At 41.3% G+C, this 24,814-nt stretch overlaps 1 protein-coding gene across 1 annotated transcript in view; it reads right to left on the reverse strand.

Moving 5' to 3' along the window:
- The window catches only part of LOC107564832 (probable ubiquitin carboxyl-terminal hydrolase FAF-X), a 51,426-nt gene that overhangs the window by 9,423 nt on the left and 17,189 nt on the right, over window positions 1-24,814 (reverse strand). The window contains exons 16-40 of the mRNA XM_016250005.1: window positions 23,148-23,490; window positions 22,222-22,317; window positions 21,928-22,139; window positions 20,713-20,953; window positions 19,729-19,878; window positions 18,804-18,924; window positions 18,589-18,719; window positions 17,635-17,842; window positions 17,213-17,385; window positions 16,987-17,124; window positions 16,366-16,532; window positions 16,078-16,186; window positions 15,854-16,000; window positions 15,617-15,763; window positions 13,818-14,025; window positions 13,326-13,549; window positions 11,940-12,130; window positions 10,636-10,809; window positions 8,599-8,740; window positions 7,777-8,524; window positions 6,732-6,855; window positions 6,183-6,408; window positions 4,918-5,047; window positions 3,114-3,299; window positions 1,192-1,412 (exon numbers count right to left, since the gene is read on the reverse strand). Coding sequence (XP_016105491.1) covers window positions 1,192-1,412; window positions 3,114-3,299; window positions 4,918-5,047; window positions 6,183-6,408; window positions 6,732-6,855; window positions 7,777-8,524; window positions 8,599-8,740; window positions 10,636-10,809; window positions 11,940-12,130; window positions 13,326-13,549; window positions 13,818-14,025; window positions 15,617-15,763; window positions 15,854-16,000; window positions 16,078-16,186; window positions 16,366-16,532; window positions 16,987-17,124; window positions 17,213-17,385; window positions 17,635-17,842; window positions 18,589-18,719; window positions 18,804-18,924; window positions 19,729-19,878; window positions 20,713-20,953; window positions 21,928-22,139; window positions 22,222-22,317; window positions 23,148-23,490 — 4,957 coding nt within the window. The remainder of the gene's footprint in view (window positions 1-1,191; window positions 1,413-3,113; window positions 3,300-4,917; window positions 5,048-6,182; window positions 6,409-6,731; window positions 6,856-7,776; window positions 8,525-8,598; window positions 8,741-10,635; window positions 10,810-11,939; window positions 12,131-13,325; window positions 13,550-13,817; window positions 14,026-15,616; window positions 15,764-15,853; window positions 16,001-16,077; window positions 16,187-16,365; window positions 16,533-16,986; window positions 17,125-17,212; window positions 17,386-17,634; window positions 17,843-18,588; window positions 18,720-18,803; window positions 18,925-19,728; window positions 19,879-20,712; window positions 20,954-21,927; window positions 22,140-22,221; window positions 22,318-23,147; window positions 23,491-24,814) is intronic.

Below are 24,814 nucleotides of genomic sequence, written 5' to 3' on the forward strand. Positions count from 1 at the left end.
CACACACTCTCTCTCACACACACACACTCTCTCTCTCTCTCACACACACACACACTCTCTCTCTCTCTCTCACACACACACACACTCTCTCTCTCTCTCTCACACACACACACACACACTCTCTCTCTCTCTCACACACACACACACTCTCTCTCTCTCTCACACACACACTCTCTCACACACACTCTCTCTCTCTCTCTCACACACACACTCTCACTAACTCGAGCGGCGGTCCAAAACAGTTTATTTAATCACCAAAACTGTAAAAGTTTACTTCAAAATTAACAAAGTGGCACAGACGAGTTTGAAATTCTGCATTTAAAAACCCCCAGAGCAAACAGAGAGAGAAAGCGCGATCTATGTAAGGGATAATGTACATCCAGCCGGTTGTTATCTCAGAATAAACCCTGACAGGGTGTAACAGTCTTGTATCAACCTGAAGGGGTTTATTCTGAGATAACAACCGGCTGGATGTACATTATCCCGCTTATTACACGGCTACTTGCCACATAAGTAAATAATTAGACGCGAAATATTGATTTTAGTTGAAATATTTGAACTAAATATTTAATTATATTAGCTGTTATATTTTATATAAATATTTGATTAGCTAAACAAACGCAAAGCTTCCACCAAGAAAAAAAACGTTCCTAGCAAGAGTAGGCCGCCGACTTCAGTTCCCCGGATGAGCCTGTGTTATCAGCTTTCACCGGTTGTTATCGAGGGATAACATACCTCGGAATGTCGCGACTGACCAATCAGAATCAAGTATTCCACAGAGCCGTGTAATAAATTAAGCTATAGTACTCTATATGAAGCACAGAGACTTTATTAGAGCCACGGAAAGACAAATGTTTCTCAGAAAAATGCACAATACGCAATTTTACAGCCTGGGTGAAGTTACTGTGTACATTAACAGCGATTTGTGACCAATATAATGTAATTTAATGGAAAGCTATGTGAATGGCGTGGCCAGATTTTCTGTCGGCTGCGTTTAATCCGCATCCTCGGTCACGTGTCAAAACAAGAAGCAGGAGGTGTCAGTGATTTCTGACACCTCTCGCTCTGTATAATGACAGGAGACCCTTCTCAGCCGCAACCCGACAGCTACCAACAATCAACTATCGTGCCGATTAATCGGCAAAACCGATACATCGGTGGAGCTCTAGTAAAGACCCATGACTCGCTAACCTGCCAGAGCAGCTCGCTGAGGACCGTGGAGGAGAACTGTGGGTTCTCCCAGCAGCAGAAGCGCAGCAGCTTCACCGTCTCCTCAGAAGTGCTGCAGTCCTCGATGATCTTCTTCACGTAGCTGGTGCGCACAAACAGGATTTCGGTCACCAGCTGCTGCAGGGGCATGATGGGAGCCGTGAGGCTGGGGTCGCCGTATGGATTGGCCAGAGGTGGGTTACCTGAGAGAGGAGAGTGAAACCCTCAGAGCCTTCGTTTGATGTAGGGCTGCCCCCTAATAGTCGACGAGAAGAGGCTCAGTCCATCAAAATTTGATTAGACGCTTAGTCACAGGAAAAAAAACAAAATCACAGAAAGTGGCGAAGGCACGTAGTTGGTGACGGACAGATTATTAACAGCTGTTCTGTGTGGTTTTGTTCATCAACCTCAAATGTGGCTTATCATCTAAAACAGTGTTCCCCAACCACTGTGCCACGCGCGGCTCACTAGTGTGCTGTGGAACATTATCAAAAACGGCCTTATCTCTATTATATTTCATTTTTATTATTTTAAATCAGAAAAGCATTCAAAAGAGCTTGTGACTAAACCTTGTAACGCCATTGGATCCTCAAACTGTCAGTCAAACCTCATAACTCCACCACGCTTCATTCAGATTGAAGCGCCGCGACGCACAGTTTGAAGACGGGTGTCTACTTCTTCACAATGAAAGGGTAAATAAAGAAATGATGGGGAATAATAAGTACAGCACTTCCTTTACTCAAGAAACGCTGTCTATAAAGGCTAATGTTTTTGTGTGTTTGAAGAGCAGAGTCTAAGCATTTGCTGTCTAACTGTAGCCAATACACTTTTGTATGTTTTAAATACCCTGTGCATAGCGGTTCGCTATTTATAGCATGAGATTTTGGCCAAATGTATTAAACAACCAGAGAAACTGAGCGCCCATATAGCTACAATAAACTTTATAACCTGCAAATTGATGAAAACGTAATGCGATTAATTTACTGCCTCAGATGCGGCTGTTCTAATGACGGACACAGATCTCCGTCATGTCATGGTCATATATAAAGCCAAAATACCAACTCTGATGACGCAATGTTTAATTATTGGGGGAAAAAACTTTTCCCCTTTCTACACATTTTGGGGATTTTTTACATATCAAAACGCGGCAGAAAAAAAGGTTGGGAAACACTGATCTAAAACATGTGAGTAGTAGCCTAAACCTAGAAAAATGTGTGCTATTCAACAGCAGCGTGCTCACTGCATGACAGACGGAGGCGCCGGTGCGGTTACTTGCATTTAACTTAAAATGCTCCATCATTTTTGTTCATACGGATCACAATAATACCATCTTTCGAATCTGTGAAAGGTCTACTTTTATTGGTGTGCACTCACAATATCAACACAGTGTTGTGCTTCTGTAAAATAATGAAAGCAAATCGGGTGCACTTTCTGCCGTCTCGGTCTCTGTGAACTTGAGCGCGTCAAAAAACTGCCAAAAGCACTCTGTGCTTGCAGACATAAAAAATATCTCTACATCAAGCAACATGTCTACTTTTAAATAAAGCAATTCAAATGGAAACAACTATTTTCAGAGTACGCGATCCGTATGAAACGTGCACATCCACAGTGGAGATGACGAGTCGGTGCAGCCGAGAATACAGTAAACACTAGTTTATCAATGAATTATGATGATGTCAAGGCAGTCTTCTTGCTGTTTTTTCCTTGAAGCATTCATAATCATTATTTCTGCATGCACCGTTGCAAGCTTATGCGTGCGCTTGAGCGCTGATAGGCTACAGGCAATTAAAGGCTCATTATTATGATTTATTGATGGTTTATTAATATAGACGTGCGATTGCTTCAAATGAAGGACTATTAGTCGATCAGAAAAATCTTTATCCGAGGGACTAGTTAACACTCACCGTTAATGGAGGACTGCATGCGTGGCGACACGTCACAGCAGCGCACCAGCTGCGACACCACCGCGTACAGTTTGCCGAGCTCTGCGTACTGATACTTGATGGGAGGCCCGGGACCCTCGTCCAGCGCCACCAGCATGAACGTGACTGGAACGCTCAGCTTCAGCAGCTGTGTCTTTTCTGTCAGACCTGCAGCAGACAGACAGCATCCTTCTGACATTCTACATCCACATAAACCTGTCGAGACTTACGCGAGCCGGAGCGAACGAGCACTTACCCAGATTGGCGTACATGACGAAGAGGTTGAAGTACTGCTGGAGGTGCCGGCCGTGCTCGGACACTTCTCTTCTCAGTAAGTTCAGCACCGAATGCAACAGATGGTCACTCAGGGTCACACCGTCACAGGCCTGCTCACAAATAGTAGTAGTAGGATATTTCGGTTTAATGCCATGTCAGCATCTTAGGCTGTTTTCATGGCAAAAACAATAAAAAAATACAAGTATAACAAATACAATAAAAACCAGCAAACAAAGAAACACGAGTTATATTACACAATATTTTTTACATTAACATATGCCTGCTCACAAATCACAGTAGGACTGTCACTAACCATTATTTTGGTAATCTAGTAATCTAATGATTATTGACTGACAATAATTATTTTTTTGTAGTAATAAAAATAGACCTATGCGAACAATAGCCTTTAAAATTACTTAAAATACATATATAATAGTAATGAGGCAATAATAATTAGCTCAAATAAAGTATCAAAAGCAAGTAATCATATGGTTTTATTGAACAAAACTGTTAAAATACAAAATTTGTTTTATAAACAATAGAGCTACTGTACGTTACGCATTACAACAAATGCCTGCACGATTGTTTTTACACTTTACTGCGCGATCTAATCCTTGTTAATATCGACTAAACAACATTTAATTCAAATCTCCACTTAATCTTTAGTATTTGGCCATTTCTTTAGGACAGAAATGCTACAGCCACTGTAATTTCCTGAATATGTGGACTTCAAAACGTGTAAACTCAGAGCGAGGGTTTGAGCTTTTGTTTTGAAATCGCGATGAACTGAAAGATATTGATGTATTCTCCTGTGTTTGCGTAGGTTTATAAATGATTTACTTTACAAATCTGAAATAGCACACATTGCATTCCCAGATGAACGTCGTCATAAACCCAAACTCACAGCTATATGCAGAGATGAGTTAGAGACGCTCCACACGTGTGAATAATAAGAGTTTGTGCGGAGCAGCGTTTACTGTGAATCGCACTGACGCGCACATACATAACCTACACGCATGTAAATAATTAAAGCACATATATTACACCTGCATCGCATGTATTTAACTGAATCGTAGCGTTTGAGAATTCACAATAACATTATGCTTTATAATGATTTTTAAATGGGTTTAATATATCATGCAGCCTATTCTCGTCTGTGGAATGCGCCACTTCCGGTATTTTGCCGGTTGCTCGACACGGGCAAAATGCACTCTGGAGGTTATATAGCAGTTATTCGCCCCTCACCTGTGTGGACGAGCCGGGCGAGGTGACCGGAGCAGGGCAGGGTCCGTCCTGCAGGGAAAAGTGTGCGATGAACACCATCAGTTTGGCAAAAGCTCCGCGCACCTCCGCACTCGGACACTCCAGCAAGTACTCCGAGAAGCGCGTGGGGAATGCAAAGAGGACGTTGTGTGCAAACCAGCTGCGGACGTTCTTGCTGTGCTTCTGACATTCTACATCCACATAAACCTGTCGAGACTTACGCGAGCCGGAGCGAACGAGCACTTACCCAGATTGGCGTACATGACGAAGAGGTTGAAGTACTGCTGGAGGTGCCGGCCGTGCTCGGACACTTCTCTTCTCAGTAAGTTCAGCACCGAATGCAACAGATGGTCACTCAGGGTCACACCGTCACAGGCCTGCTCACAAATAGTAGTAGTAGGATATTTCGGTTTAATGCCATGTCAGCATCTTAGGCTGTTTTCATGGCAAAAACAATAAAAAAATACAAGTATAACAAATACAATAAAAACCAGCAAACAAAGAAACACGAGTTATATTACACAATATTTTTTACATTAACATATGCCTGCTCACAAATCACAGTAGGACTGTCACTAACCATTATTTTGGTAATCTAGTAATCTAATGATTATTGACTGACAATAATTATTTTTTTGTAGTAATAAAAATAGACCTATGCGAACAATAGCCTTTAAAATTACTTAAAATACATATATAATAGTAATGAGGCAATAATAATTAGCTCAAATAAAGTATCAAAAGCAAGTAATCATATGGTTTTATTGAACAAAACTGTTAAAATACAAAATTTGTTTTATAAACAATAGAGCTACTGTACGTTACGCATTACAACAAATGCCTGCACGATTGTTTTTACACTTTACTGCGCGATCTAATCCTTGTTAATATCGACTAAACAACATTTAATTCAAATCTCCACTTAATCTTTAGTATTTGGCCATTTCTTTAGGACAGAAATGCTACAGCTACTGTAATTTCCTGAATATGTGGACTTCAAAACGTGTAAACTCAGAGCGAGGGTTTGAGCTTTTGTTTTGAAATCGCGATGAACTGAAAGATATTGATGTATTCTCCTGTGTTTGCGTAGGTTTATAAATGATTTACTTTACAAATCTGAAATAGCACACATTGCATTCCCAGATGAACGTCGTCATAAACCCAAACTCACAGCTATATGCAGAGATGAGTTAGAGACGCTCCACACGTGTGAATAATAAGAGTTTGTGCGGAGCAGCGTTTACTGTGAATCGCACTGACGCGCACATACATAACCTACACGCATGTAAATAATTAAAGCACATATATTACACCTGCATCGCATGTATTTAACTGAATCGTAGCGTTTGAGAATTCACAATAACATTATGCTTTATAATGATTTTTAAATGGGTTTAATATATCATGCAGCCTATTCTCGTCCGTGGAATGCGCCACTTCTGGTATTTTGCCGGTTACTCGACACGGGCAAAATGCACTCTGGAGGTTATATAGCAGTTATTCGCCCCTCACCTGTGTGGACGAGCCGGGCGAGGTGACCGGAGCAGGGCAGGGTCCGTCCTGCAGGGAAAAGTGTGCGATGAACACCATCAGTTTGGCAAAAGCTCCGCGCACCTCCGCACTCGGACACTCCAGCAAGTACTCCGAGAAGCGCGTGGGGAATGCAAAGAGGACGTTGTGTGCAAACCAGCTGCGGACGTTCTTGCTGTGACGCAATAGGATGCACAGGGCATCATACCTGAAAGAAAAACAAGTCCAGTCCGTGACGAGGAGACGAGTCAATCAGCACTACTGGCTCCATCACCAGTTCAAACGCTTGGACACACTGACTTGAGTTTATTTAATAAAAAACATTTAACTAAAATAAACAAAATCAGTTTTGTTGGGCCACATAGTTTCTCCTTCAATAGTGCTTAATGTTGGTGGAGTAAGTGATTCCATGTGAGCTGGAATCGGACAAAGGCTGGCCACTTTAGTCATTTAGTATGTCCCTTAATTTCATGACTTTACTACTTTTCTAAAACGAGTAGATTCATCTAGTAGTGCAGTTAAAACACTCACCAGTCAGTAGCAGGCCCTCGAACAACTTTCTTTGTGTGGAATCCAGTGCTGAACAGAAACCTAGCAGCAAGCTGTATACTAATCATCGCTATTTCTTCAGCTTCTGGTAAAAGATGATCTTGACCTAGAAAGACCAGAGAAGAGGAGCACAAGTTCACTTCCAGAATAAACATTTCCTGATCCTTTACTCACCCCCATGTCATCCTACATGTTCATGTCTGTCTTTCTTTAGTCGCAAAGAAATTAATATTTTTGAGGAAAACATTCCAGGATTTTTCTCCATATAGTGGACTTCAGTGGTGGCCAGTGAGTTAAACGTCTAAAATGCAATTTCAATCAAAGAGCTCTACACGACCCCAGCCGAGGAATAAGGGTCTTATCTAGTGAAACCATCGGTCATTTAAAAAAAAAAAAGTATGTATACACTTTTTAACCACAAATGCTTGGCTTGCTCTAGCTCTGCGATGCGTCTTTATGAGCTGATGTTGGAAAGGTCACACGCGGTTAGTTCTTCATCTTTGTACTTCGTTTAAAAACTCCATCTCATTTTCTCCTCCAACTTTAAAATCATGCAACATCGTTGTTTTATTGTTGTTCATCACTGTGCTACGTCACGCGTGACTTTTCCAACATCAGCTAATAAAGACACGCATCGCAGAGCTAGACCAAGTATTATGTGGTTAAAAAGTGTATAAATATAATTGTTTTTCCAGAAAATGACCGATGGTTTCACTAGATAAGACCCTTATTCCTCGGCTGGGGTCGTGTAGAGCTCTTTGATTGAAACTGCATTTTAGACGTTCAACTCACTGGCCACCACTGAAGTCCACTATATGGAGAAAAAATCCTGGAATGTTTTCATTAAAAAATTTAATTTCTTTGCGACTAAAGAAAGACATGAACGTCTTTGGGGGTGAGTAAATTCTCAGGAAATTTTTATTCTGGAAGTAAACTTATCCTTCAACACAAAACACCAGCAGAAGGCGTTCACGGATTGCTGGACCGTCCGGCGACAGATTTAATGCATCTTGAAAACACCACTCACCTGGAGGAGGGTTCAGGTAGACGCTGTTGCAGGTCAGCAGTTTCTTAACGAACTGAAAGTACTCGAGGCTGTACTGCATGCGGCTGTGCATGAACTGCACGTTCTGTTTGCGAACGCTGGCCTCGATGGCCAAGGGCATTTTAGGCTGGTTCGTCCGGGGCGTGAGCGTCAGCTCGGAGATGTACTTCAGCAGCTCTCCGTCGCCCCCTGCTGCGTCCATGCGCTCGTAGAACAGAATGTAGGCATTCCACCAGCGCTTCTGCCGCCGGTACGACATGCGCTTCATCATGTGGTCGAACACCTCGCCCATGTACTCTCCACCGAAGCACTGGTTCTTCATCTCCTCGTCATCGTCCATCTTACACTCCGTCACGTCGCCGTCGTCAAACTTGTACCAGCGGTCCTTCTGTCCGTCGCTGCCATTACAGTGCCGCTGCATGATATAAGAGTAGTAGTGTCCGCCGCTGGCCTGCCCCGAGTGCACCAGCACACCCACGAGCCGATAGCGGGAGCTGCTGTTCGGATCAGAGTTCTCAGCGATGACCTGGCTCTCCGGCGGAACCTCGTCACCCTCCAGCTTCGCCACGCCTGCCACCGTGTAGGGCTCCATGTCCAGCTCACGAGGGAACTCGAAGTAATCGTTGAACTTAATCGCACACTCGCGCTCCCAGTCGTAATCGAAGCGCTTCAGCTGGATGGCTAACACCGGCGGGAGCTTCTTTATAAGGAGACGCTTCACCGTGTCCACCTGACGGCAAACCAGAGCAAAGCTCACCAGTCTGCACAACTTCAATCAGACCGGATTTAGGGAACACGTCTCACCTTTTTGTTGCACTTCTCACAGTGGTACGCATTGGCTCCTTCGAGGAGATCCCCCTTGACGTACTGTTCTAAAGAGTCAAGGAGGTTTTGGTGGTTCCTGATGTCTACATTCAGTGTTGTGAAGGACTCCTCACACTCATACCTATGAAGACACACACAACACACGTATATGGATTAGGGGTGTTGAAATTAATCGTGTCTACGATGCATCGCGATGCGGACGATTCTGCATTGATGCAGTAATAGACCATTATCTATTATAGCCTTCTGACGTCATTCGCATACTCGCTTGTTAAATCTGAGCTTGGTTTTTCACGCATATGGCACGTGTGTGCGCTAGAGAGAATCGCGGCAGCTTCATTGCACAGGATCTGTGCTGAGAGACGCGTGTGCATTGCTGTGTGTGCTTGTCCTGAAGCTCGATCGCAGCTGGGTTAAACACACTTGCGTCTCTGAATACTTGTATGATAGGAACTTGATGTAAACACTGAGTTATGTTTTCAGAACAGCACAAAACATCTGATATGTGGAAGCAGATCTGTGCATTAGTGTGAATGCAGTCGATTAAAGCTGCCACTGTCTGTGATCTCAGCAGTAATAATCAATCAGCAATAATGCTGAGGGAAAAAGAAAAACCCATAACTATTGATTGTTTTAGTAGTGTGCGATATTGACAAAAAATTATATCTCTACATTTTCTGGGATTTTATTGACAACGATAATTAGACGATATCGTGCTGATATCTTAAGGACTGTCGTGGACAGCTGACTCCTAAAGTTTTTGATATTCTTCATATTCTGTGTGATGGTGATAGAAATTGATCTTTTTCAACAAGTTTTAATTGATTTTTACCTTTTATGGGCATTTTTCTACCTTTATAAAGCCATTTTTTTCTAAATGTGTACATCATCTTTTGAGTGAATACATTTTATTAATTTTATTATATCTCATATTTAATTAGTCAATTAGAATAATAAGACATTTGAGCTGTTACCATACAAATGAAATCAGTATCAACTAAATTAATCTTTGCAATGCAGAGGAAACACAGAAGCTGCGTCTGAAGAGGCATTTAGATGTTTACACACTGTTTAATGCAGCTCAGAGGAACATGAATGCTTTAACCTGCAGTTACAAATACATAAATAATATTTTGATATTTTAAACACAAAATGCTGAATACTGATATTTGAAATTATTTACAAAATGAAAAGATACTTTAAATGTGAAATTAAAACCGCCAGCAGGTGGCAGCAAGTCACTGTTAATAAGTGAGTCACTGCGATTCAATTGAACCAAATCATTTAAACGAGTGATTCATTCAGGAACGAATCACTGTCATGTTGCTCAGAGACACACAACAGCGCTGTGGCTTTGTATGGAATTATTTTTGTTGGCGAAATAGAGCAAAAACAGGCAATATGGTGTCTAAAACGCAAGTCTCTTAATTATCATCTTGTTTATTGAACTAGTCTAACCTACTAGACTTCATCATGTAATGTAAGCGTGCACTCTGTAGCACTGCGTTTTGTTAGTTTTTTGCGATATACTCGATAATGTCATATCGCACATCGTTAAAACAACACTTACAATATTATCGCAGACAATATACATCGCACACCCCTAGACTGTCTGTAAACCTTCGGATTCTTAGAACACTCTCAGATACTGAAAGTACGTTTTGTTAATCACTTGTAATCGTCTTTTCCCCCTTTATTACTTTATATTGGCTTGTATGTTTTGAAGCTATATTTAGTTGGTTAAATTCTTAACAATTGTTCTGATTTATTATTAATTTGTAATTATTTTAAAAAGTAGACTGCTTGTATAATTTAATAGAAATACACAAAATAAATCTGATATAAAATGAATATGAAAATGTAGCCATGTGCCGTAATATTGAAAATTGAGGATGCGATGCATTGTGATATCGAATCGTTGACATGATAATCGAATTGAATCGTGAAACCAGTGACGATTCCTCGATTCAAATACACTTCAACATCCTCAGAATGACTGAGCAGTCCTTCACTCACCTGTGAGGACAACCCTGACAGATCTTCTGGTCTGCAAACGAGCCGCCCAAGATCCTGCTGAGCATGCTGGGGTGGCCGAGGGCTTTCAGCGCTTCATCCAGGCTGTCCACCAGGGAATTGAAGAACTCCAGCGCGTCGTGCTGCTCTCTCAGATTCACCGGCTCCCCCCACAACCTGCGGGAACGTTTCACACGCAGTCGTCTTACTTCACATGGATTAAAAGTGCACTGCGTCACTTCTGAGCCACTAGCATCACCAGACAGAATGACAAACGAAATCCATGTTTCCCCAACATTCCCTCATCGGCCACAGCTAAATCAAGTAAATTTGGCAATCAAGTTATCGGATAATTATAATAAATTTTTCTGTGGTAATAAAAATACACCTATGCCAACAATATCCTTTAAAATTACTTAAAATACATGTTTAATCGCAATAAAGCAATAAAAATTAGTTCAAATAAAGTATCAAAAGCAAGTAATCATATGGTTTTATTGAACAAAACTGTTAAAATACATAATGTATTATAAACGATAGAGCTAGTGTACATTACGCATTGTTTTACACTTTACTGCGCGATCTAATCCTTGTTTAATATTGACTAAACGACATTTAATTTAAATGTCCTCTTAATCTTTAATATTTGGCCATTTCTTTAGGACAGAAATGCTACAGCCACTGTAATTTCTCACACACGTGGACTTCAAAACGTGTAAACTCAGAGCGAGGGTTTGAGCTTTTATTCTGAAATTGCGATGAACAGTTAGCATATTGAGAAAGATATTGATGTATTCTCCTGTGTTTGCGTAGGTTTATAAATGATTTACTTTACAAATCTGAAATAGCACACATTGCGTTCCCAGATAAACATTATAATAAACCCAAACTCACAGCTATATGCAGAGATGAGTTAGAGACGCTCCACACGTGTGAATGATTAGAGTTTGTGCGGAGCAGCGTTTACTGTGAACGTAGCCGCTACATGCATGTAAATTATTAAAGCACATATTAAACCTGCATCTCATACATTTATTTAACTGAATCGTAGTGTTTGTGAATTCACAATAGCATTATGCTTTTATTTGTCTCGTTCGTGGAATGCACCACTTCCGTCCGGTATTTTGCCGGTTACTCGACACGACGACGCTTACACAAAACAACACTTACAGTTGTCTCTGGATATTGAGCTTGGAAACAGGGAGAGATTTAAACTTCCCCACAAATTATACACAAAAGCTGACTGGCTGTGGGTGATGCACAATGTTATTTAAAAGAACAGCACATGCATTCACGGCTGACTGTACCTGAACTGCTTCCAGAAGCCTCTGGGCACGTAGTACTGCAGACGGGACGCGGCGAGGTGACCGAAGATGACCTGCAGACGCCGCAGCACTCCGATGTTGTACTCCTGACGGTCCTCGGCCTTATTGAGAGAGGGCTTGTCATCAAACTGCTGATGATAACTGAACACATCATCCCTGGGGTCCACATTACTCTGCAGCACAACGATGCACATTCAGACGCATCCGAACCGACTGCATCTCTGCGCTGAGGGTACGTTTGGGTATCGTTTTAATTTGATCAATTCCAATTCCGATAACTATTCTGCTTATCGATTCAAATGTGGTTAAAAAAAAAGTCAAACATTTAGATATCAAACATATTTATTCTGTCTCTTTTTGAAAAAAAACATTTAATTGCTGCTGAATACCAAGAACAAAAATCAGCCGGCTGCATTAAAACTGGACTCGATTAAGAGCTGTTTGTGTGCAAAAATAGAGCCGCACGATTCTGGAGAAATTTACACTTTTTTTTTTTAATGGAGGTTGTAGTTCTCTCACAATTCTGAAGAAAAAATATTAGACAACTAAACAAAATCTCGGAATTTCTGAATGAATGATTCAATGAGATTTACTTGATTCATTACAGGATGATTCAGTGTTTTTGAATGAATCTCTTGAATGAATGATTCAATGACTCACTCAAGATTTACTTGATTCATTACAGGATGATTCAGTGTTTTGAATGAATCTCTTAAATGAATGATTCAATGACTCACTCAAGATTTACTTGATTCATTACTGGATGATTCAGTGTTTTGAATGAATCTCTTGAATGAATGATTCAATGACTCACTCAAGATTTACTTGATTCATTACTGAATGATTCAGTGTTTTTGAATGAATCTCTTTTTTGATTCAAAGACAAATAAATTTTTAACAGCCCCTTTTCACAAACTAAAACAGGAATTGATGGGTGGAATTGAAATAAAGCAATAAACCCCAAGAAGCCGTGGTTTACAGTGAATTTATAACAGCTAAGTTGTTAGGTGTTAGGTTATTCCATATATGTAGGAAGGTTTAAAAGAATAAAACAGAGCAAATAAAGTGTAATGATATTAATAAAAACAGTATTCTTCCACCAAACAATGTAGCTCCTCAGAAACAGTTGTGGTTGCTACAAAGTGGTTGCCGAGCAACACACAAACGTAAACAAAGGTGTGTGTTACTTTGTAGCGTCATTTACAACAGCTTCGACCGCGGCTCAGCCAATCAGAATCAAGCACCGGAACTCTCCGTTTTATAATTAAAAATTTACACCAAGCATCCGATTCTGGAATTGATTTTCGATTCCCAACCCTAGCTAAGGGGTTTCGGAACGGTTGAGCGACACGTGTGCGCGTTCTTTACCTCGTTGTCCTGCTTTTCGTCTCCGGATGTGTCGTCGTCGTCGATGTCGCTGCCGGTGCCTTCGATGGCCAGGATGGCGTTGCGGATGGGCGGGATCATGTAAAGCTGCTGGATCACGGAGTTCATGTAGCACGTGGCTCCTGCGTTCTTCAGACCCACGAAGCCTTTGGTTGGCCGCGGCCCCACCGGAGGCAGATACTCCCACTCTGTAAGCGCCTCGCAACCTGAGACCAGATGCAGGAGTTTAAAACGCCTCTTGTTCATGAAACAGGAGCAGAATGCACTTCTATAAAAGTTGCATTCGATTCAATTCATAAAGGATGTTTTTCAGATGCTTTGTTAATGAGGCTCATTGATGCACTAAAAGCAAACAGGCCTATAAACAAGCAATATAAAACCATCTGGTTCCATTAGGATCAAACCACAGGTCTGTGTTTAATACGCAGGCAAAGCCCTTCACGTCAGCTGGTTTATCTGAAATGCAGTCGGTACCTAGATAGTACATGTCTGTGAGCGTGTTGACGATCTGCTTGAGGTTCCGCACGCAGCCGACAGAGAGCGCCACCAGCAGCTCGAAGCCGGCGTTTATAGACGCAGGACTGCTGCACACCGGTATAGCCTGCTCCGCCGGGAACTCGCCGCTCTTCACGAACTGCAGAAACACGTTAGACGCCGGGAAGATGAAGTCATCGGTCAGCTCCTGTGAGAGACACAGACAGATACAAATCAAGTGCACTTCGCTTTCACAACATATCTGTACAAACTAGGGCTGTCAGTCGATTAACATTTTCAATCTAATTAATTACATCATGTGTCGATTAATTAATAGCTAATTAAATTTGGCTGTGAAATTACCCACGAAAGATCGTTTAAAGCCATTATTGTGTTAAATGAGAGAGGATCAAGTAGACATTACAAATACTAGCTTTAGAAAGAAATATTATTTGATTCAACATAAAATTTATTACACATAAATGTTTAGGCTAACATAAACTTTGGAAGATAAAAGAAGATAACTAGGGAAACATCTCAGTATTTTATGTTCATACAATGAAAGTCACTGGTAACCAAAACAGCTTTGTTACAAACAGTCTTCAAAATACCTTTTCTTATGTTGTGCAAAAAAGTCATACCGGTTTGAAATGACATGAGGGTAAGTGATGAAAACTATCCCTGTAAGGTTTTTAAAAAAAAATGAAATTATACTCTAAATAGGAAACTAAATCTGCCAGCAGGTGGCGGTAAATGTGTTTTGAGTCATTCATTCATTCGATTTGTTCGAACAAAGTAAATGGCTCTCTCTATGAATGGGTCTTTGAATCATTGATTCACACGATTCGTTCAAAACACAGATTCATTCAGAAACTAAACACCGCTGTGTTGCTCGGAGACACACAACAATTCTGCTCTGGCTTTAAAGGTAATAATTTCTCTGCGAAATTCAGCAAAAACAGACAATATTGTGTTTAAAATATAACACAAAATTAACTTCTTATTTACTGAACTGTTGAATAAAATCACATTTAAACTTGTGATATTCAGGACAAAAACAGCACTCGTCTGATATTGCTCTCACTGCTGGTGTGATATCGCTTATCGTATGATATAAACATGGGACAAAAACTCATTCAGGGGCATTTTTTGCCCCTATAGCTTGAATTTTAGGTCATAACTGCATTTATGGAGTTGTTGCCCTGCATTACATTTGTGACCCTGGACCACAAAACCAGTCTTAAGGGTACATTTTTCTAAACTGAGATAAACTGAATAAATAAGCTTTCCATTGGTGTATGGTTTGTTAGGATCGGACAATATTTGGCTGAGATACAACTTTTTTTGAAAATCTGGAATCTGAGGGTGCAAAAAAATCTAAATATTGAGAAAATCATCTTTAAAGTTGTTCAAATTAAGTTCTTAGCAATGCATATTACTAATCAAACATTAAGTTTTGATATATTTACGGTAGGAGATTTACAAAATATCTTCATGGAACATGATCTTTACTTAATATCCTAATGATTTTTGGCATAAAAGAGAAATGTATAATTGTGTCCCATACAATGTATTGTTGGCTATTGCTACAAATATCCCCCAGCGACTCAACACTGCTTTTGTGCTGCAGAGTCACATTTATCAACAGTCAACTGTTAGAAATGTAATGACGTACAGGTCTGGGGGCGGGGCCAGCACTGCATAAAATTTTAATTGCTTTATTCTTAACTAATTAGTTAAGTTAACGCGTTAAACTGACAGCCCTAGTATAAACATAAATCAAAGCATAGACCGTTCACCTTAATCAGATTAGCGCCTCCTTTCTCACAGCCAATGTAGAACTTTTTCTCCGGGGTCTGAAAGGCCAGCAGCTCTTTGGTGACCCCCAGATGACCCTCTAGAATGGTCTCTTCCACACCCGTCTCTCCGCTCCTCTTCACCTCATCCTGAACATCCATGAAAACCAGAGGAAAGAGAATTAAAGCCATCGCTCCGTCCTGTTCCTCGTGCATGGCGTGGAAGCGCTGTGGACTCACCCGGATCCTCTTGAGCCAGTCGATCTCGTTGTTCAGCAGCACCTCTGCGTTGGGAAGGTTTATGTTGCTGTTGTAGGCGTAGTTGAGTAAGTGGCGCAAGAGCGTGAAGTAATCGCCAGCGTGCTTCGCTCTTTCCTTCGCCGTACTCTGAAAGAGCAGCGAAGAGTTATCACTCGACTGGTGTCTAGATCACTCAAACGTGAGCGCTGTGATGCTGTACTCACTCCCAGAACAGTGAAGAGGAGGGTGATGAAGAACAGGAGGGGTCTGTGTCCCATACAGCACCTGGTGGCCATGAGGAAGAACTGCTCCTGTGCCATCTGACGCACCGCTCTGAAAACAAACAAACAGAGGCAGACTCATCACTTTTCTCATGCATAGCATTAGACGTCATGATAAACAGCCTCAGCTTCTTTAACCCCTTCAGCTCACTGGTCTATTAGGCGTCCACTGTAAGGACAGTTACTGTAAATGCATCTCAACAGAAGCGCACTGCTCCTGTAAGTACGTACTTGCTCTGGCAGTGCAGCAGCAGGTCGATGATGAAGGTCTGCCAGGCTTTCTCTTTGCTGAGCGTGTCGAGGGCCGTAGGGAGCAGAGCGAAACACAAGGTCATGACCTCCAGCGCCTCACAGCACACCTGCTCGTCTTCAGCGTCCGGCTCGTTACCTGCGTTAGTCTGCAGAACGACAGATGCACGCTTAAACGAGGGATAAAACAGTGGTGAGCGCAGATGAACCCAGGGCCTCCGCGGGTCCTTAAAAAGTCTTACATTTAGTTGCATCAAGTGTAAGGCCATAAACCCCTGCTTTCACAGACAAGGCTTAAGCCTAGTCCCAGACTAAAATGTTAATCTGAGCTGTGTCAACTTGCACTTGACTGATCTTAAAATACATCAGTGCCTTTGTTTTGTCTCAAGAGGAACACCAGTAATGTGTTTAAGGAAATGTGAAGCTTATTATTTTATAAAACTTTTTGTTTTTGTGAAAACTTGTATCTGAACTGTAAACCATGCTTTTTACATAGACATTGTTACCATAGACATTGCCCTACCTCGCTCTCATACGGTATTAATTTAATTTATGCAGGTCTTAAATTTGAGGTTAAAAATCCTGCAGAAACCATGACCATGCCTTCTCGTAGATCTGGCTGATCTCTTCGTTCGAGCTGAAGACCAGATGCACCATCCCACAACCGGAAGCCCAGACGATCTTCTGCACGGCGCGGATCACACAGATATCCGGGATGTACTTTGAGGCCTGGAAGAAGTTCTGCACAATGACGGAAAGCAACACAATTAGGAATATCAGCGTGAAGTAGGCCTCACACAGCGACTGTAAAGCAGTAAAGATCAGGAACCTCGTCGGAGATCTGCTGGGCCAGCCGGAGGGACACGCTGCGCAGCATGCACTCGGAGGCGGGATTGGGAATGCTCTGGAGAGCGTTCTGCAGCACCAGAGCCTGCTCATGGGTCGCCTGATTTATCTGGAGCACAAACACAGTCACATCACCGTGAAGAAATATAACCAAGTCTCAGATTTAGGGATGTAACCATAATATTAATCTCGTGATATTGCGATAGCAAAACTGTCTCGATGCTATCGTGGTCACATGACGGTATGAAACGATTTCGCATCCAAAATAAACGTTTTTGTTTACATAATATATATGTGTGTGTGCTGTGTATATTTATTATGCATCTATAAATACACACACACATGCATGTATTTATTTATATTCATATAATTACATTTATATATAAATATATTTAATATACTAACACACGCCGGTCAGCAGGAGCTTGCTGATCTTCAGGGCGTTCAGGTAGGCGCCGCGTCTCGTCTCCATGTCCGCACTGGGAAGGAAGTTGTTCCTGGTGAGCATGCCCAGCGCCAGAGGCAGACCGCCGCTCTTCAGGAGGTTGCACTGGAAGCCACTGGCGTCGTCTCCCAGCGTTCCACTGGCTGGCATCAGCAGCGCATACACCACCTGACACCACACAAACCACACCTCAGTGCTGCACGACAACATCTCACTGGGAAATTCCTGATAAAAGCTGTGATTGAGATTTTAAAAAAAATCTGTGATTATATATCAGTATAATATATAATAATTATTTAACAGATAATATACAACTACTCTTACTACCAATTATTATTATTACTACAACTAAACAAAAGCATAACATTAAAAAAAAAATTATATATATATATATATAAAAAAACTATATAAAATGAATATGATTGTATATCAGTATAATATATAATAATTTCACAGATATACTTATTCTGGAGATGAATTGTTGAATAAAGTCGTTATTTTTGTTTTCTTTGCACACAGAAAGTTTTCTCATAGTTTCGTAAAATTACAGTTGAGCCACTGATGACAGATGGATTATTTTAACGATGTCCTTACTACGTTTCTGAGCCTCGATCGTGTTAGGATCCTTGCTGTTTATGAAGGGACAGAGAGCTCTCGGAGTTCATCAGAAACATCTTAATTTGTGTTCTGAAGATGAACGAAGGTCTTACGGGTTTGGAACGATATGAGGGCGAGTAATTAATGACAGCTTTAATCTAATTTCAGTTTTATTTTGATGAATCGTGCAGCAATACCAGATTTGCTCCAAAACCTAGCGCGCTGATTTGCAGTCTGCGGCCCACACGCTCAAAGACGACTGATGTGAAACGAGCGATAGCTAGTGTGACTGTTACGTGTCAGCAGCATGAAGATACCTCGGTGAGGTAGAGCACTTGTGAAGCAGACGGGCCAAAGAAGCGTGAATCCAGAGTGGGACTCAGACTGTTCTCTCCCAGCTTAGCGTGATCCAAACAGATCGCTCGCAGGTTCTCCACTGTAGTGTTATCTGTGAACACAAGCAGCACATTTCAGTGACCCTCACAGCCAGACCGCATGCTACAGAGCAAGTCATCACGATGTTTGCGGCGACCTGGAGGCATGAGCTTCATGAGCACTCGAGCTCCGTCTCGCAGTAACGGCATGCTCAGGGTGCAGCCCAGATCAGCGATCTGCCACAAGAAGGAGATGTAGCGCAGATGCAGCGACATGATCTGAGGAGAGAAGAAAAACAGTCACCTCAACAAGACGTGCTGACAGACTATTCTGTGCGTCAGACCAGAAATTACAACTCTGGCCCATAAGTTACCGTGTTTAGGTAAGAAACAGCTTCACAAACAGTATTTTTCTGTCTTACAGTCATTCATGTTATCACAGAAATACTGGGATGAAAGGTTATAGTTTGGATATAAACACTGATGTCTAAGGTAGCGATCAAAATAGAGCAAGGCTTCTTTTGAAAGTAACTGGTGCTTCAAATAACGTTTGTGTCGATTGCATCGTCTCTCCACTAGGTGGCGACAAGTGACCATTTAAAATGTATTTGTCATGGAATCATTCATTCAAGAGATTCGTTCAAAAACGCTGATTTATCCAGGACTGAAACAAGTGAAGTATTTATGAGTGAGACATTGAATCCTTCATTCAAATCACTTTTTCATAAAATTTATATTAAAAATTGGTGTATTAAATATATATTTTAAATACATATATTATGTAATTTGTAAGTCGCTTTGGATAAAAGCGTCTGCTAAATGACTAAATGTAAATATATTAAAATGTTTAATAATTCATTCAAATTAATTATAGAATCGTGGGAGAATCGTGATCTCTATTTGAGACAAAAAAATCGTGATTTTCATTTTTTTCCAGAATCGTGCAGCTCTAATTAGAAGATTTATAGGTTTATATTAGTGCTGTCAAAATTAGCGCATTAATGCAGGCAATTAATTTTTCTAGTTTAACGGCGTTAAAATTATTTAACGCAGGGACGTGTGAAGCACAAACATGGTTCTCACCACTCCTGGCAGGCAGCTCTCCACCTCGGGGTTCGGCCCGTCGCTGTACTGGTTTGTGTGGTTCCCGGGCGAGCCGGTGGACGAGTCGGACGAGCTGTCGGGGCTGGAGGGCATGTTGGTGCTGACCTGCGTGAGCTTCGCTGTGATGAGCTACAGGAAGAGTCAGTGTTTTAGCAGCTCATCTCTGGACGCTTCACGTCAAATATCAGTATATACTCGGGTGTAATGGTACACATATTCGTACTGAAAATGTGTGTATCGTGTATCACATGTACTGAACACATAGAAGCCTCAGTTCTAACTCGGCTCCTCTTTACAACTAGTTTCTAGTTTTAGTGTGAAATAAACATGAATGAACATCTCATGCCTCGTGTAATCTAATCACTTAATAATGTTTCAACCGCGGAAAGGCGTCATTAAAACCCTCAGGCAAGTCATCAGTGTCCAACAGCTCGTTATTTGCTCGAGAAATTAGCATTTTGAGAAATATTAGACTATACACTTATTATATTTTACTTTACCTGTTAGTGATGTCTTAACCATTTAATGTATATTCAAATAAACCTTTTATGAAACAAGTTACGACAGCCACTGTGCAAATGAATATATTTAAACAACAAATAGAAACTGTATAATTTAGAAGCTATGTGCAATTTACATGTTTGCGTACACATTTTTAATTTGAGTGTCGATTATTATAGTTAAAAATAAATAGTAATTGAATTTAAGTGTGGGCTCGGTTGTTAATTGTAATCTTATAGTACTGTAAAAGGGCTCCCTTGTGGTTCAGAGGAGAAGTTTTTAGGAGAAGAAAATTATAATTGTAATTGAATTTACTTAAAGAAAAAGCAATTTGTGCAGTAAACTACTGTTACTGCTGGCACTGCTGTACCATACCGGACCGTGACGTCAAAACCGAGGTAGCGTCAGGTTTTTGTAGCGTTACACCCCTAACATACACACTGAGACATCTGTAAAGCTCACAGTTTTATCTTTGAGGTTGAGCTGTCCAATCAGCCGGCGGTCCTCAGCGGGGTCCACGATCTCTCCTCCGATGAACAGCTCTACTTTAGTGTGTGTGCTGTTGGCTTTGATGCGAGAGAGGATGCAGCGGCGGACCGAGCCGATGGTGTCGTTGGTGTGGGACCAGATGTCCAAGTCCTCCACCTGACGGCCCTGATTGGGAAACCTCACCACCAGAGTGATGTGCTTCCCACGGAACGCCCTGGAGCGCAGACAGACAACACCAGAGAGCAGTTCAGACCCTTTTGTCACTGTTTGGCTTCCTACTGCATGTGTTCAAGTCTGCATGAAATGTAAATTCACCTCATCTGTTTTCTAAATGCATGGTATAGATCATACGGTGAAGAATCTAAGCATGTTTCTTTCTTTTTTTTTTAAATGTTCTGACCTTGTTTAATTAAAATGTGAGCCATGCTGGAAAAATGAGTGTGAACGCACACAGGCTAATTTTGAGCTACAGACAAAAAAAAAGAAAAAAAGAAGTGTTTTTTCAATTTTGGTTGAATTTCAGGTTTTCACAAAAATGACTTGATTAAGCCCTCGTCTAGCAATCTCAATGCTCCAAATAGTAATTAAACATCTAAAATTATCTTTGTAAGTTTTTTGAGAGGAGTACTATTTTCTCTGCTCACTTCGTGCGCTGCCGCTGACTGATAATAATAATTGCGCATAAACTACGATGGAAACACATTTACTGAATAAATTCCACCATGCGCATCGAAAAAGTCATGAAGCTTTGCGCTATGAGATGGGATAACTCGACTAACCAGCGGGCCGATCTCGTTCACAGCATCTGAAATGTTGTTCTGGTTGTTCTGAAAGGCCTGAGCAAAGTATTTCTGTATAATTGTCTTAAAGCGGTCATATGATGCAATTTCAAGTGTTCCTTTCTCTTTGGAGTGTTACAAGCTCTTGGTGCATAAAGAAGATCTGTAAAAGACTAAAGTCTCAAATCCAAAGAGATATTCTTTATAAAAGTTCTGTGTGATATTTAGAGCCCGTTTATCGGGAAGTGATGCTTTTGTTCTCTTTGACTCGCTGCATGGAAACGGTGCTTTACTCACAAATGTTTTATGCGATATTCCAGTTTTGCGCACGAGTTATATTTGAATGTTTGTATGTAAACACAGCTAGCGTGCTGAAGTACAGAAGGTCTGGTGTAAGTGCAGCAGGCACCTGGACATGGGCAGGATGGTCCTCTCCTCGTGGTAGTCGCTGTCACACTCGGTGATGTACTCTCGGAGCACCGTCAGAACGCGCACCATGCGTATGGCCTCCTGTCTGGCGCAGTTAATGCTGTCCTTATCTCCGTCCAGCACACACAGCGTGTCGTACGAAGCCTTGAGCCGGTCGAAGCACGACTGGATGAAGTCCTCATGGATCTCGACCTGTAAACGGCGACAGCACCGGATCAGACGTGATTTAACGGCATGTTAGCGGCTGACGGTCGGGCGAGGAACACCGGCTCACCTGATTCACCTGTAGCTTTGGTCCGAGGTTGGTGTATATTTCCTTCAGCAGGTCTATGGCTCGAGTGGCGATGTCATCACTGCCTTGAATCACGAGCTGTGGAGAAGAACCCAGATGAAATCACAGTAAAATCTGAATAACATGATCTGGATGAGCAGCGTTCACACTGCAGCTGAATGCTAGGTGCGTTTCCATTACAGATATGCACAAAATGTCAATTAAAAACTATTACGAAATGACAGTGTTTCCATTAACCGATGTTATGCAACTAAAACTTAATTTTTTCCTCTTGCGATAAGTCCGATGTTGGTAGGTTTATGTATATCGCAGCCACCGCACTAACTATTATCTTTAACTGAAGGAGACTGAAGCCGCTTCTGAAACATGCCGTTTCTTGGAGGTTATAAAACATTAAAGAATAATTATGTGGCTTTTAGGTACGCCAAGTGAGCTGTGAATGCAAAAAAAAAAAAAAGGCTTCTTGTAAACACCTATCAATTCCTGTGTGTGCATCTTTATTTACAGCTGGCGAAAAGGGGCTGTTAAAAATGTATTTGTCTTTGAATCATTCATTCAAAAACACTGATTTATCTTGTAATGAAACAAGTGAATCTTGAGTGAATCACTGAATCATTCATTCAAGAGATTCATTCAAAAGCACTGATTCCTTAATCGAGTCCAGTTTTAATGCAGCCGGCTGATTTTTGTTCATGGTATTCAGCAGCAATTAAATGTTTTGCGAAAAGAGACACAGAATAAATAGGTTTGATATCTAAATGTTTGACTTCATTTTTTTTTAACCACATTGGAATCAAAACTGGGAATCGATAAGAGGAATCAGAACTGGAACTGATCAAATTCAAGCGATCCCCAGCCCTATACACCAGTGATAACAGTGATACGAGTGCATGATCGTCAGGTGATACCCTCCAGAGGTAGTCGAGCCCGATCAGCTCCAGGTCGTCCATCATGTACGCCCTGCGTTTGGCCACCAGCTTGCCCTCTCTGCAGTTCACAGCTTTGAAGAAGCGCTCGAAGCACTTCATGCCGTTCTCCGTGAGCAGCGTGGGGTCCAGCTGCAGCACGTTGCTCTCAAAAAAGTCCTTGTTGATGTCGGGGTCCAGATCCGGCTCGTCACCCATGAGCTTGGAGTACCACTTAAAGCAGGCCTCGCGGTCGCACAGAAACACGGCGTTCTCCGCCAGACACTTCCAGATCTGCTTGGCCTGCGGAGCGCAAAGCCACAGCTGCCCATCCTTCAGCAGAAACCTGAACACGGGTTACAAACTCCTTAACATTCTTAACATAACTCTCCTTAATATTCTGCATTCAACTCCTCAAAAACTCCACGTTAAACACTGATATACAGTCAAACCAAAAATCATTCAGACGCCAGATATAATTTGATATTTTTTTACTAGTGGGAGCAGGACACTATAGTTCATTTATCAAGCATGTGATCAGCTAGAGACAAAAGAAGGAAAACCTGACCACGCCCACAAGCCACGCCCCATCACTTATTATTAAAATATATATATTTTACCACATTAAAAGATATATCTTATATGTGAGCCTGCAGCACAGAAGCAGTGTTGAGTCGCTGGGGGATATTTGTAGCAATAGCCAACAATACATTGTATGGGTCACAATTATACATTTCTCTTTTATGCCAAAAATCATTAGGATATTAAGTAAAGATCATGTTCCATGAAGATATTTTGTAAATCTCCTACCGTAAATATATCAAAACTTAATGTTTGATTAGTAATATGCATTGCTAAGAACTTCATTTGAACAACTTTAAAGATGATTTTCTCAATATTTAGATTTTTTTGCACCCTCAGATTCCAGATTTTCAAATATTGTGCTATCCTAACAAACCATACATCAATGGAAAGCTCATTTATTCAGCTTCCAGATACATACATAATTGACCATTATGAGGTTTTTTGGTCCAGGGTCACATATATGTTTTGTTTGAGAATCAGAATCAGAATGAGCTTTATTGCCAGGTATGTTCACACATACGAGGAATTTGTGTTCGTGACAGAAGCTTCCACAGTGTAACTGAGTGACAGTGACAAGACAAAACACAGATAATAAAAGAATAAAAACAGAACAAGTAAATAGGGAATAACAATATACAAGTTGACAATTGTATGTACAGGTATATTATATGCAAATTCGAAATGTAAACCAAGTATGTGTGTTAGATGAATAAGTGTATAAATAGTGTTGTGTGTTCCACAATTATTGTGAAGTGTTCCTAAGATGGACTGCCTGAGGGAAGAAAATGTTCCTGTGTGTGTGTGTGTGTGAGTATGAGTGTGTGTGTGTGAGTGTGTGTGTGTGTGTGTGCGAGCGTGTGTGTGTGTGTGTGTGTGTCTGTGTGTGTGTGTCTCTCTCTCTGTGTGTGTGTGTCTCTCTCTGTGTGTGTGTGTGTGTGTGTCTGTGTGTGTGTGTCTCTCTCTCTGTGTGTGTGTGTCTCTCTCTGTGTGTGTGTGTGTGTGTGTCTGTGTGTGTGTGTCTCTCTCTCTGTGTGTGTGTGTCTCTCTCTGTGTGTGTGTGTGTGTGTGTCTGTGTGTGTGTGTCT

This window comes from Sinocyclocheilus grahami, unplaced genomic scaffold (assembly GCF_001515645.1).
Source record: "Sinocyclocheilus grahami isolate Dianchi unplaced genomic scaffold, SAMN03320097.WGS_v1.1 scaffold965.1, whole genome shotgun sequence".
Taxonomy (NCBI): domain Eukaryota; kingdom Metazoa; phylum Chordata; class Actinopteri; order Cypriniformes; family Cyprinidae; genus Sinocyclocheilus; species Sinocyclocheilus grahami.